Genomic DNA, 14,723 nt, shown 5'->3' with positions numbered 1-14,723 from the left:
AGAAACATGGCCATAAGGAAGTCTGTGGTCTCTGTGGGTCAGATCTCATATACATTTATAATCAATTTCACTTCATTTTACATAAAGAAAAAACAAACCAACACTCTCCCTCCCCCCCAAAAAACCCCAAACCCCAGCCCCTCCCAAAACCCCAGAAGACCCCCAGAAGTTATTTACTTTCTTGAAAAGTCTTTGGCATGTACAGCCAACAATGCTGGATGTGGGAAACAAAATGCATCTTTTCCAGGTTCACAGGTCAGAAGAATGGTTTACAGAGTTCCAGGCATGAAATCTTATCACAACACTGCATGATATAACCCTGAACATCTGCAACATTTAATTTTCCTCTCTTTCATAAGCTCTGCAAATTTCCTGTGCACATTTTTTCAGAAAGCAGTTCAGACTGGTTCCCATATTTTCAACAGATCACCAGTTGAGGGGATACAAAAGCATATAATTCTTTTCCTGACAGAAATCATCTTCCAGTTGGCTTGACTGGACTTGAGGAACAAGTCCACTCATATAATCTACACATCTAATTCAATTTGCTACTTCTCATCCCTTGCCAGAAAAGCACACAATTTATTACTTGCTTTTATCATTTTCTCTGGCATGGAAGCAGCAGATAACTGTATCGTTCTGCTGTAACCTGCCAGTTAAACAAGATACCTTTGCTGTGATATGCTAAACCATTTTCTTTCAGTTGCAGAACTTGTCAACATATTTCAAAGATATCATCAAATACCTTTCATTCCAGCTGTACAGAAAAGGGGGGAATCCTAACGCTGCAAGTGCGATGACAATGTAGGAAGACGAAGAGCTAACATTAGACTGCAGAAACCCAGAGGAAAGCAACTACAAGAAAATTCCTACAGTAATCTTGGCACACACCAGGAATGAAAGAAAATAACTTTGTCCACTGTTTTCAAGGCTGCTGGCAACCACTCCTCCAACTTCCAAGTTGTTCAAACCGTATTTCTAATGGCTCCTTATAAACAGGGGGACCTGCGAGTAGAACTAAAAACTGCCCAGCTTCCTGGAGTGTGCAGATTTCAGTGTCCTTACAATGACACCAGCTGCACTCTCCTATACTCTTTAAAATCCATGCACTGAGCAGTTGGAAAGAACATTTTCACAGGGTCCAATCCAGTGTTTTGGCTAAAGAACTTACTCAGGAGAATACTTAGGGGTAAAAAAATCCTATGTATTCCACTCACTTTACATCCACAGCTAAAACAGGCCAGAAGCTTCTGGGTAAAAGCCCTGCACATTTGGATAGTGAAAATTCTTCACAGCTGAACGCTTCTCAAAAATATTCCTCCTTAGCCTTGACAGAATATGGTAGACTTATACAGAAGGGAAGTTAGCATTCTTTTTCTTTCAAATTGAATCGAGCAAAACCAATCAAACTAAACAACAGCTCCCATTAATTTTTTTAAAGAGCCAAATTTTTTTTATATATATACTAAAAATCCCATATTCAGAGTTTCTGGAGATTCAAGCAGGAATTTTACCTAAACAGTAAGGACTTTGCTGTTTCTTTGCTCCTCTCCACTTACTTCAGAATACTCCTTCCACCTTGCAAATCACAAAAAGAGGGGCCTGGCTTCACAGTGAAGTCTCTAAAGGGGAACTACTTACCCCTTTTGTTCTGTGTAGAATTTATCACATACATAAAAGCAGACTATGACATGACATTTGCATTTTGAAAAGTGACCCTGTCATGGTGGACTCCTGCCCAAGAAACTTAGAACTACTTAAACCTTAGTGCTCAGAAACACAAGTTGAAAGAAGTACATTTTTTTTCTTACCTCTAAATTGTAGAGCACTCTGAAGGTGGACATGCCTGGAGCAAAAGATCTGAAAAGACTTTCTAGTATTGAACTAGCACTGGGCTGATGTTGGTGTTTTGAAGACAAGGATGGTGATTTTGAAGACTGAGAACTTGATTCTGATAGCAGTGTTTTCTAGCAGGAAAAAGCCACAAAAGCAGTATTTTGAGGCTATCGCATTTTGTTGTAATTGGCAATACATTTCCTATAATCCCTGCAATGACCCTCCCGCCTCCAGCTGCTTGGAAATAAGTCAATAATCCTTAACATGAGCATTATTTTGCAGTAGAGTTTCAAACCCTTCACAGATTATAATCTGACAGGGAATTTAAGAAACCCGGTAGTAAAATCCTTTTTGTTAAGTTCACCAAGATTAGTTATTGTTTACTCCATACCTTCCTTCCCAGGGAATCAAGCTGATCAAGAGCCTCCTGAATAGCTGGGTCAGTGGGAATCAAGAGCAGAAGTTTCCTCACTCGCAGCGTTATCCTGAAAAGTTATCAGAAGTTACTTGCGCAAAACAGGGCTCAGCCACACTGTGGCCTGGTGGATGCCTACACACTGCGAAATAAGTAGCTATTCAAACTTTGCAGTGTAAGCATTTCTTCAATATTTAATAACCATTTAGTTTGCTTACCTTGGCTCCTCTAGATTTGCAAGCTGGTAAAGCATATCAAACACATTACACACAAGAGCCATGACTACTCCAGGGAGGGATTTCTCCTGAGAATTAAGCAGAAATACGAAGGTCTTTTTCTCCCCTCTCTGTTGCAAGTAATTTAAGAGAGCTCTTCACTGAAGCAACTGACCCAGATGCCAACCTGGCATGTAGAAATCTCTAGACTGAGATAACACTTGAATTTTCACATTACCCCATCTCCTTTTAACTATCAATTTTTGAAGTCAACTGTTAGTTAGGGATGGCATACAAAGCAGACCAGGAGTTGTCTGAACACGCTAGTTGATGCTGCTTAGTTTATTTTCATATTGCAGCTTTATTAATAGTGGAAATCTGGAAATCTCATAACTAACTCATATGGGTATTGTTTGTTAGAAAGACCATGTAGAGATTAGTAAACACCAAGCAGGCTACAATAGGTGACATAATACAGATTATAAAGTCTAATCTGCATGCATAAGGCAATCGCATATTTAAATGCTTTGATTCAATTCCAGTTTGAAAGCAAAACCAGACTACTAAAGACTGGATACTCAAGCTCACGTGAACAGCTTCTGTCTCGTCTTACTGTACCTCTTCCACCCCAGCTGTGTCTCCCCCAACTATCCCCCCACGCAGGAAAAATCTGAGGGACAGTTTCAGGCTATTACGCTGTACCTGTTCCATTGCATAGGATGAACTAAATACACTGCTGCTGTTGGTGGAACTGGTTGAGGAATCTGCAGAGCTCCCTGATGGAGTCCCACTTCCTGATGTTTTTACTGTAAGGACTTGTTCATCAGAGAAGCCCAGTTGGTGGAGTAGTTTCTGATCTTTGTTTACGGTTAGCTGCAAGAAAATATTTATCATTTAGTTCTGGAAAAGAGACTTAATTTCAGAAAGAATGAGAATTCTTTGTAGTTAACATACCAGGCTGTCATTGGCAAATATCTGTATATTATCCACAGGTGAATTCAACATCTTTGCTATCTTCCACCTGACACTCCCTACAGTTTCATTGCTATGAGCCTGTAAAATTAAACGACAATGGTTCAGTAAGTCTGCTCAAGCAGTAAATTCCAAGAGAAAAAAAGAAAAATCTTCCATTAAGGTCTTCCTGCTCCTCTGCATAGGGTGGTAAAGGTATTGTTCACAAAAGAGACTGACAGGGTAGGACAGCAGTAGAAATGCTCCATCACTGACAGTAAGCAAACAACAACTTCTTCCCACCCCAGAATGATGATCAAAATACATTTCGTCTACAGATACTTCCATTACAGTAGCCTTAGACACACTTTTAACATTTTCAAATAGAGTTTTCAAGTTGACTGGAGTCCTTAAAACCAGCTTACTCTGTTCAGTCCAGGCGTCAAAAAACCCAAGAGTAGCTACGTGATCAACACTGCAAGACACACATAACCTATGCACACATACCTCTATGGTGAAGGTATCTTTGGTAGACTCGTATGTAACATTAAGCGTTAAAAGATGTCCGTGGAAAGAGGCACCATGAGGTAGAATAGTTCGGGGAACGGAGTAAAGGTCCTACAGGAAGGGAAGGATAACAGTAAATACCACCCTTGAAAACAAAGACATTTCTATGATGGTATGTAACAAAGTTACTAGAGTTACATAGGTTTAAATAACTTTTACTAATTTTAATAATATTGGAAGTTGTGTTCTTAGCCTTGCTTACTAAGAAATTACATATCTTACCTCTATTGTTATCACATAACGCTCTGCCAACAGCAGCAGTCTCTCAATTATTACAAGTTTAGTTGACCTAGAGATAAACGTTGAAAACAAGAGTAACTTGTCTCAGAGATTAAGTTTCAATGCCAATGGGTAACCACCATGAATTAGATGTTTTTAAATATAACTCCTTAGAGTTAATTCAGTTGAAATTAACTAGGAAAACAGGCCAAGAAGCTTGCATTATACTGCTTGAGATGTAGCCAGCTTCAGAAGAAGCTTCATGTTTCTAAAGGTACACCCCGCGCTCATATTTAAGCTACACACATTTAGGTATGTGTAAGTTAAGCTAGAGGATGAAAAACCATCCTTTTCTCTCCCAATTAAAAAAAACAAACAAACGCAAACCAAACCCCACTGCCCCAGAAATATTATGTGACTAACAGGCTGGTAATAGTTTGTGGACTTTTCTGTGGCTTTTTGTGTTTCTCTCTTGTTTTGTTTTGTTTGGTTTTGGCGGTTTGGAGTGGGGGGCGTTGGGTTTCTCTGTTTGGTTGTTGTTGTTGGGGTTTTTTGTTTGTTTGTTTATAACACAGGTTTTTCAAAGTCTCTTTGGAACTCAAATTGCATTGTAATTGGAATATTCAATTGAGAAACCACCAGAATATACAACTACCAATACTGAGAATTTTAATTAGCACTCAAAATCATGTGGAAAGCAGCTGGGAACAAATGTCTACTGTCATATTTATTCTTTTAAAGGCAGGCCTACCTGTAAGGAGACTGAACTGATGTTGCTACCGTAGGCATAGCAGTTGCTGTAAGCATTTTTGTAGCTCTTGTAACAGCATGTGTTAATGTTGGACCACCAAGTGCAGAGCTGGCTGCCTAGAATACAAAGCAGAGCATAAGTGCTAGTTTACATGGACAATTAGTACGTCCTGGAGAGCTAAGAGGACCAGAAATATTTGCGGAAAGAAATTTTTTCTTTAAATAGAATTATCGTAACCTATTATTCTAATTCTAAGATACAAAATGGAAAAGGATGTAGGTAGAAGAACAATTAAGTTTGCCCTTTACCTCTAATCGTGTGTAGCAATCAGCGATGAATTTCTTGTGCAGTGATACTGAATCCTAAAGATAAAATATACAAATTAATTAGAACTTAAACCAAAATCATGGGAATCACTCAAACTGACAGAACACAACAAATTACACATTTTAACATGCAGAGCATCAAGGCTCTATGAATGTCAAAGCATTTTCACGTACAAATATATGCCTACCTTTTTCAATCTAGGAGTTAGATTAATATAGCTGTAATTTATTATCAACTGGATAGCTTCATTGGCAATTTCTTCATCAGGTGACTCCATTGCAATCTTCCAAATGAAATCCATTCCTATTAATTCCAGTTTTTCTACACTCTACACAAGAGAGAACAATAAAACATGACTGGACTTCTTAAACAATAGTGAGTGGAACCACAGGAACAAAACAGTTTTCCATCTGCTGGAAAAGCATATTTTGACTGAACCTTAAAAATTTTCTTTTCCAATACACTGCCAAGCTTTGGCACAGTGCAAAGTGAAATCAATAGCTGCAGATTTGTATAGTTATGCTAGAAAAAAAATAATTTGTTTACAGGTGGATAAACAAGTTCCAAAGAACACTCTCAGTCAAGCCAACCGAGAAATTAAAAACTTCAAAAGCACAGAGAAATTTAATCGGGAATGGAATTTGTTTCACAAAGGTCAACACGGTAACTAACCACATAATAAACCATCACAAAACCTACTATGATACTTGGCAAAAAATTATGCATTTGAAGTCAGTTAACTCTCTGTGATAAAGATCTAAAATGCCTATGGAAAACTACTTTACATATAACCATTACTTTAACAAAAACACTGAAGGATCATAGAATTAAAAGTTATTGTAGGTTAGAATTTTAATATTATAAGCCTAAATGTCTTGTAAAGAAGAAGAAGAAAAAAAAAAAGCAACATTTCCCTGCTAGGGAGAATCAAAAAATGCACACTAGAATTCATGATTATTAATAAAGAAGTAGCTCACTCACTCCTCCTGCAAAGCTTTAGAAGCTACATACCAGCTTCCAGCTACCAATTGCTGAATTTTAACTGTCATAATTCTGGACTTTTAGCTTCAGAATTTAACAATGTTAAAGCTAGAAGGATGATCTGCATATTAAATACAAACAGGACCATGTCAAACAGGCACTAAAGAATCCTTGCCTTGTCTCATCTCCCATCCCCAAGATGCCACAGGTAGTATATAAGAATGAACTTGCCAGAACACTCACCAATTGAGTTCCTTGCCTCTTTAGTCGATGGTCACACAGGTTCACATTTTCAAAGAAAGTCTTAAATAAACTAAAACCTGAAAGTGAAAAAAGGTGCAAGCTTTTTATTCAGGTCAGGCTAAGTTTCTATGCTTTTTTTAAAAAATGAAGATATCAAATACAGGAGACAACTTTTTCCCTCTTCAACTATTGAAACTCAAAATGATAGGAAAAGACCACTTGATTATATTGATTTATGGAACTGTTTGGATATTTAATTTGAAGGCTTAGGAAGCAGATTTCTGATATATATTTCAGAAACAAATCTGTTGACCAAAACCATTTTCTTACCATTCATAGTAATTTCATATGACTCCAGTTTAAGAATTTTCTCTTTGAAGAGCTGTTGCTGTACATCACTCTCTAGATCATGCTGTCCTTTTGTAAACCACTCAAAGCACATCTGTGAATGAAAGGCAGATGTATTTTTACCCCATTGTCAGGGCAAATAGTTTTATATAGCATTGGCAAACTATGTCAGATACTGTAGTAACTCATCTTACAGAAGTTTTATCTACAGCAAGAGGTTCAAAATCTAATCTCCTAGTAACCTCACATATTATACAGCCTGTATTGCAGCATTAGGGTACTGCACTTTCATAGTTATCTTTCACCCAAATAATGCTGAATGTCTCTTTTATGACTCCACAAACTTGCACCTACCCCTTTTGAAACCAGTATCCATAAACCTGCAACTAATCTCCTGGCCAACATTCCTCCTTCAGTCAGGTTTAATGTTAAAAGAGCATCCTAGTCATAAACGAACATGTAACAGTGGCTCCATTAGCTTACACAAAGCTTATAAATGCCTTATGAGTTTGTGCTTGCTACTTAATGTTTCACATGTCTCAACAAACACACGTGCTATTCATAATCCATTAAGATTCACTCTGCAACCACAGACACCAACTTTTCAAGTTTTTCTTACCTCTCGATCTAACTCACAAACATCCTGGCCAGTTACAAGGCATTCCCAGATCTCCCTGGCACGATTCCAACCCAAATAAAGGGTGGCTTCTTGCAGAAAAAATGCCAAAAATTTTAGATGTGCCTCCAAATACTGAGAAAGAGGAAACAAAAAAACTCAAGCTTAAGACTTTTCTTTCTGAAGCAAGAACTCTGAGCATTCTTTTTATTTTTTGCAAACTTAGTTGTCAAATAACAGTACACTTTGCAAAGCTTGGAAAACAGAAATTGTTTCTGCAGTGAAATTTATTTCTATTTTACACAGTTTTTAACATTACTTCTTTTTGATTACCTTTCTGAAAAGAAACATTAAAGTCCCCTTGGATTTGCGATTACTTTCCTGATATTGATATTATTTGACACTAGTTATTAAGTCATGAATAGTGTGGAAAAATAATTATCAAAAGCTCAGCAACAAACTGTTACAAGCTATCTGTACGTGTGGCTTCCATGTCCTAACTAGTAAATCTGTTTCAGGTTTCAAGAGCTTCACACCAAATTCAAAGGTATAGTCTCTACAAGGGTAGCTGAAGTGAAGCTGGTAGAGAAGCTGAAGATGCACAAGCTTGGAGACAGGAGGTCCTGAGGTGGAGAAATCTAGCTCTCAACCAGTTAAAGACTTTGCCAAGAAACTTGTAGATTGTGATGTTTGCCCACGCTTGCTCTATAATATAGTAACAAGGCTACAACAAGCCCTGATAGGTAAGTGTCAGAACTATAAAAAAAAACAAGTGTAATTATTCACCAGAGAGAACACACATACCAGTGAATTCCAAAAAATGAAACATTACCTAATCTTACGCAACTTGGTCAGTAATACACTACATGTTTTCAAAAACCTAAGGTAGTAAGAAATTCAGGGTTCAGTACCTCCCGGTAAGTGTATCGGCCATCCACTAACGTTGCTCCAACAAGCCCTCCTGGACCCGCCACAGATGCAGCCAAACGGTGGCATGATATTAAGCTTCCTGTCACCAACTTCACTATTTCAAAGTTTTTCTTTAGATCTTGAATAATGCTCTTGGCAAAAAAAAACAAACAAAAAAACCCCCAAAACAAAAAACAAAAAACCAAAAAAACCCACAAAACATTGAGAGAAGAGATTTTTAAGAAAATACATGAACAGGCACATGCACACAACAGTCTGCTCTTCTACAGACATGTGTCTTATCAGAAGGAGTATCGTTCCCCCCTCACCAGTCAGCTGTATCCCTTCCAAGCATCCAAAGCCCCCTGACACTAGCGTTTTCAGCGTGTGCTGAAATACACGTGCTGCAGATTGCAAACAAAGTCCCACACCTCCACTCAGCCACTGTATAACACATGTGACTTGCTGATATTTTAGTCTGTTTTCCAAGAGTCAATGTCAATTCAATTACAAAGCAGCTGGTCTAAACATTAGCCATTGTTCATTTCTTAACAGAGCCTGTTAATTATTCTACAAAAAGCTGAGAGTAAAATAAATTAGTCCTGACACAGCAAACAGATTTATACATACATATGCATGCACACACAAATGGACGGCACACAACACAGCATCTCTACTTGAACAGTTTGTTTATGCTACATCACTAAACTGTACTTGTCAAAATGTTTTTTAGTATTTTATTTCCTCACTTCTAAATTCAAACTTCCATGTTCTACAGAAGCAGAGCCACACAGACGTAACAAAGGCTTCAAAAATCATCTCAGCATATATTCTTACCTTGTCTTGTTTTTGGTAAGTTTGCTTAATAAATGAACGCGTGATTTCATGGAGCTGACGTAATGCTGGCACCACCCACACAAATTGAGGATTATTGTGCTGGGATGACTAGTAGTAGGAAAGGTAAAAAAAATTACACATGTGTACATGCTCAACAACTGATTAAGTTTCCTCTTAGACTCCTAGAAGCCTAACAACTTCTATTAATGCCGCTGTTTCAAAACAACAGCTACTAGCTCTGAAGGCTTCAGTTACTTGTTCCTGGTTCCTTTCCAAACACACACAAGGTGCCCTTCACTTTCTACAAGAAGTCCTTTGACACACATATATGCCATTTTGCTATCTTTATTATTAAGCCCAAAGTACCACCTCCTTGCTAGAGAGCATGCAAATTAAGTAGACAAAAAGAACTCAGTTGCACCAGGGAGAGATGATAACCACCACCTTTCCTCAATTATGGGAGATGAAGCAGGCCTGTTAGGGCATAAAAGGGCAAATCCAGTCAAATGTTATTTATTGCTGAAGCAAGAATAATAGAAGAACCAACCTGAAATACTACTGAGGGTTAAGAGATCAGAAGAAATTTCTGATTGGTGCTGCGAGGAGCCCTCTGATAGGAAGCAAAGGATACTTAAGCTGCATTTTGAAAGAGATCCTACAAAGAATAACCCTCCTACCTCATTGTTAGAACTGCTCATCACTTTTCTGGGAGGCTTCATTTTCTGTAAAGTTTGACCACACAAACCAGTACTGAGGTTGCTTGTTCAGAGAAGTGATGTCTGGTTTAAATACTGACAACAACCAATACCACCTACACACTTAGAGAGATTAAAGTAACCTGCCCATAACAGAAAACTCTCCACTGAAGACTCCCTCATGTATTTGAGAATGCTGCCTTAATATTACATTCCCTCCCAGTTTGTCTTCATTTCCCCTAATGAAGGGAAGTAAGAAAATTAGGTATTTTTAGAAGCCTGCTGTATGGTTACCCCAATCCCTTCTAGCCTACAATTATAGCTTTCCACTAGTGTTTCCCACTGCAGCACCCTTATAAAGGTCCTTGCTAGAATGTAATTAAAAAGAATGCAAGAATAGGAAAGCACAAGAGAAGATCCAAAAGAAAAAACTGCAAGTTTTACAGACATTGAGAATTCAAAGTTTGCAATCTGTATTCATAAACACACACACAAATAGTGTGACTGATATTGAGAAGCAACATACTATGCCTTCTAAACAACTAATATCCTCTACAGATGCTGCAACACAGACAAAATCTAATTTATCATGAAAGAAATGAATGAAAAAAGTACAAGCCTTTTTCTTTATTTACAGCATACTTCAGACAAAAAAAAAAAAAAAAAAAGACAGGAGCATTCCTGCAGACCTCAAGAAAAACTGCCTGCTATGTGAACAGTACAGGATAGAATATATGCAGTCTTTTAAGCCATGCACATCTCTGCTGCTGCCAGGAAACATCTTAGCACAGGCAGCTGCAGGAATGGCTTCTTTATGTTAGATGAAAAGAGTTTAAGTATTTTATTAAAATACAAAACTACTATGATTTAAATATCGATTTGCATTTTGAGACTTAATGGTCATGCCAGAACACATGCTTAACTCAAAGAAAACTAATCTAGGCTTTCACATGAAAGGGACAGTTAAAATACTGACATACCTTTATAGTGGTTCCATTTGCAAATTCTAACCTTGGGCCCATCCTGGTAGTTTCCCATAAAATGATCACTCCTTGTGCTGAAAATTTGCTTAAAACAAAGGCAAGAGACTTACTTTGAGCCTCATGGTCAACAAACTGGCTCACACAAAGCCTACCCCTCTCATGGACTCCCCAAGGTAAGAACTTACAGATGGGACACGCAATTTGTGCATCTTGAAAGAAAGGGCAACATCAAGGCTAGATAACATTACATTTTTGAAAAGATAAAATAATAAACCAACCCTCTTAATATCCTCTATGCATTTGATGATGTAATTTCTTTTCACTGCCTCTTTCACTGCATAGGCATCACTGAGGATTGTCAGATGTTCCTCCAAGGCCTGCTGAATAAGACTACATGGTAAAGTTGGAAGATGAGCCAGCTCCCAAAGTACCTCCAGAACCTAGAGGAAGAAGTACAAGATCAGTCAGGACCTAGGGAGTACAGAGACTAGCAACCCTACATTCAATAAAGAAAAAAAAATAAATGAAAAACATTCACATGCCTTTCCAGTCGTTGTCTCCACCCGTGCTTCTCGACCAATGCGCCCTATCAGGCTCAACAGCTTCTGTCGCACTCTATCACTCTCTGTCTCCCAGCTCTGCATAACAAAGAAATAACATTCGCTATTAAAGCAGCAAGCACTGTCAGTCTGTTAAGTCTCAAGTGTACACAACAATATAATTTACAATTATGCTACTGCAGGAAAATCAAAAAACAAACAAGTATGTTTCCACCACGCATATTTCCTTATTTTTGTTACTGGGAGTTACAGTACTAATGTGCCCAACTCTTTTTCAAATATAAACTGTCAAGAGATTAAATATAATAATAACATCTCACTTTAAGCACCTTAGCACTGTCTATATAACATACTTAAAATCTAAGTCAATTAGCAATACAGTAACATACCAGGCTTTTGGGTTAACAAAAAAAAAAATCAGTATTAAAAGCGTTATTTTTATAGCCAATGTTATATTTATATATTTATGTAGGAAATATAAACATATTCAAGGCATTTGCCTTTTGGTATGCTGGATGCACACATATGTCTCATCAATTCTCTTCCTAAGGAATGTAAATTCATGTGAAAACTTACCTTTTGGATTAGAACAAATAAATGATTGAGCTGATCAGAGCTAAACTTCACAGCAGCTGCAGCAATAATGGTATGTATGTTTTCAATCACAGTGGACGATTGTCCTGACTGAAAAGAGGAGGAAAAACATGAGAATGTAGGTCTCCCAAATGAGATAGAGAAAAATCTTCATGTAAGCATTATCCTACTAGTCATACTAGTGAGAAAGAATAACAGCTTTTGATATGTTAGAAACACAAGGTAAGAATAACTGTCTCTGCTCCTCGTTTCACTGGCAGAGAGGTCTTTGGAAGTAATTCTAAAGCAGGAAAGAACAAATTAGTCTGCCATTATTACAGCAGCTTCAAGATGCTGCAGTGCCTCATACTGCTGTAAGGTGTGGTACCAGCAATACAAACATCACCATTTTTATTGCTTGGTTAAGTTCATGTGTGGGGTGCTCCATCTCTGACACTCTTTAAGGCTTTACTCAAAAGTAAGCAATACAAAATCTCCTCCCACACTGATGGGAGCACCATGGTAACAACAGCCAGAAAAGGGGAGAAAGTATTGCATTTTATTAAAGAATAAAAGTGAGTGAGCTAGAATCATACTTCAGCTCTACTAAGCATGCAAGACTTGCTACCATGCCCGCACATACTGCGCATCTGACAGCATCCAATGAGGTTAGTCTAAAATTTCAACATTTGGACAGAGAAGAAAACCATTTGCTGCAGCGGAAGATTACATTTCTGGTCAAAATTTCCACATGACATTTGCATTAATCAGTCAAGCCACCTTTCCTACACAGTGATAAGCTGAATATACATAAAGTGAATGTGAAAAGATGACTTGTCAGTCAATTATATGTATGTACAGGAAGTTAAACAGGAATTCATACAGCTTGAGCCCACTGTCTTTAAAGTCACGCTATGAGCTGCATTCAAATTTATACCTCCAGCCATGAAAATTAATATCCTTAGGCATGGTCTTTGGTCTAGACAAACACTCTATCACCTATTTCAGGCTGACAACCTCTTATTCCAAGTCAAATATTTTTGCAGCCCCTTAACACTTGTTGCAAAGAACTGAACTTCAGCATAAGATTTAACAGCTGTGTTACAAGAAATTGCCAGAACACTTGATTTTAAATGGTAAAGAAAGAAGTAGAAGAAAGCCTTTGCATTAATTATACTGTTAAGATCTCAACACCTCCACTTTGCAATAAAGAGATGCATATATTATAAACAAACAAATCCCACCATTAAAATGTTTGCTTTTGTAAGGCAGTCTAAAAGCACCTGCCTGGTCTTGGTTGCTTACCTGAATTCTCCAAATTTTAGTGAGCTCGTCTAAAGATAACTTACTGCCCAGCAGTTCAATAATTCCCTTTATACGATCACAGTATTGCGCTTGGTCTATATTACCTATGAAACAAAGGCAACTAAATTAATATATGTAAACCAGTCTTAAATACATTAAATGCACAAGAATAAACAAGTTCTTCTAAAAGAAGGGAGACAAAGCTATCTTCGTTTGAAAGTTCTTTCTCTACCGTTACAGACAAACCTATGAGTCCAAAGAAAAAGAACAAGGCTCTTTCCATTTTTTATTTTGTTTTACTTCATACATCTGATAGCAATTCACACCTATAGAACGTTACTACTTGGATGACCCCCCCGCCCCCATTTTCTCTCTTTTCTAGAGGCTAACAATATACAAAGATAAACTGAGAGTAAAAACCCCACATACAGCAGAAGACAGCTGCACAGATGTCAAATAGAGGACTAGATAATAGTTGCAGAATTTGCAGGGTTTTCCTTACTCTATTTTGACAATGACAAAAATCTTGAACTTCTTTGTTAATAGTGTCCTATTAAAATGTATTTAAAGGGACAGATGGAATTTTTAAATTTAAGACATTCAAAGCGCATGCCAAAAGTCTTTGTGAAAGTGCTTACCTTCTAGAGCAATTGACAGAACAGAATTTTCTACTAGCCAGTTTAGTAATCGGTCTGTATCTATTGCATTCTTCACTGACTTGGATACAGTGCTGTCTTCTATTAATTTCGTTACCTAAAAATTGCAAAATGTGAGATTCTAACAATGATTCCCACATGAATTATATAGGCACACAATGAAATCTATTCAAAAGGCTTACTACAAAGCTTAAGTGTGAATCCTGAAGTATTTTGAGCACAGGAGGTGTCTGAGGTTTTTCTGTTTGGTTGGCTGGTGTGGTTTGGTTTTTTTTTTTTGCATTTTGTTTTTGTTTGTTTGTTTTTGTTTTTTAATAACCTGTTTAAAGGCAAATTCCTGACCAGAAACACCTTCTTGTCATCAGTCTCTTGATACAGTAGATTCTTATTCTCAGTCTGACACAGAAAAGCTGGCCTGTGCTGCCAGGTATATTTCTACAGATATACCAGAAGTAGGTTATCTCAGGCTTCTGCTTGTTACACACAAATTGGTGTCCTATTTTTTATCCAACATAGAACCGATACAGGCTCCTCACTCTAGGGAGTAAGAGTACATTTCTGCTAAAGCCTTCAAAAGCCACACTTCTGTAACTTCATCAAGGACACACAGCCTTTATGATTCAGAACCAAACAGCAATGAGGTTTAACATCTCAATTTTCCCATAAATAAAGAAGCAAAAAGCACAAAAGAGGGACTCTAAAACACCTTACAATGTCTGCATACTAAAAAAAAAAA

The 14,723-nt window shown here is 37.5% G+C and overlaps 1 protein-coding gene across 1 annotated transcript in view; it reads right to left on the bottom strand.

The window, feature by feature from the left end:
* Window positions 1–14,723, bottom strand: part of USP24 (ubiquitin specific peptidase 24) — a 51,920-nt gene that overhangs the window by 28,110 nt on the left and 9,087 nt on the right. Inside the window, exons 10-29 of the mRNA XM_010582323.1 lie at window positions 13,970–14,084; window positions 13,332–13,435; window positions 12,030–12,137; window positions 11,436–11,531; window positions 11,172–11,333; window positions 9,216–9,323; window positions 8,381–8,530; window positions 7,473–7,604; window positions 6,836–6,947; window positions 6,506–6,582; window positions 5,469–5,609; window positions 5,263–5,316; window positions 4,955–5,070; window positions 4,207–4,273; window positions 3,925–4,035; window positions 3,421–3,519; window positions 3,169–3,339; window positions 2,470–2,555; window positions 2,228–2,321; window positions 1,812–1,967 (exon numbers count right to left, since the gene is read on the bottom strand). Of these exons, the coding sequence (XP_010580625.1) occupies window positions 1,812–1,967; window positions 2,228–2,321; window positions 2,470–2,555; window positions 3,169–3,339; window positions 3,421–3,519; window positions 3,925–4,035; window positions 4,207–4,273; window positions 4,955–5,070; window positions 5,263–5,316; window positions 5,469–5,609; window positions 6,506–6,582; window positions 6,836–6,947; window positions 7,473–7,604; window positions 8,381–8,530; window positions 9,216–9,323; window positions 11,172–11,333; window positions 11,436–11,531; window positions 12,030–12,137; window positions 13,332–13,435; window positions 13,970–14,084 (2,259 nt within the window). The remainder of the gene's footprint in view (window positions 1–1,811; window positions 1,968–2,227; window positions 2,322–2,469; window positions 2,556–3,168; window positions 3,340–3,420; window positions 3,520–3,924; window positions 4,036–4,206; window positions 4,274–4,954; window positions 5,071–5,262; window positions 5,317–5,468; window positions 5,610–6,505; window positions 6,583–6,835; window positions 6,948–7,472; window positions 7,605–8,380; window positions 8,531–9,215; window positions 9,324–11,171; window positions 11,334–11,435; window positions 11,532–12,029; window positions 12,138–13,331; window positions 13,436–13,969; window positions 14,085–14,723) is intronic.

The sequence above is a fragment of the Haliaeetus leucocephalus genome, unplaced genomic scaffold, assembly GCF_000737465.1.
Source record: "Haliaeetus leucocephalus isolate CR32 unplaced genomic scaffold, Haliaeetus_leucocephalus-4.0 Scaffold848, whole genome shotgun sequence".
Taxonomy (NCBI): domain Eukaryota; kingdom Metazoa; phylum Chordata; class Aves; order Accipitriformes; family Accipitridae; genus Haliaeetus; species Haliaeetus leucocephalus.
This window is presented reverse-complemented; position numbering and strand designations above follow the sequence as displayed.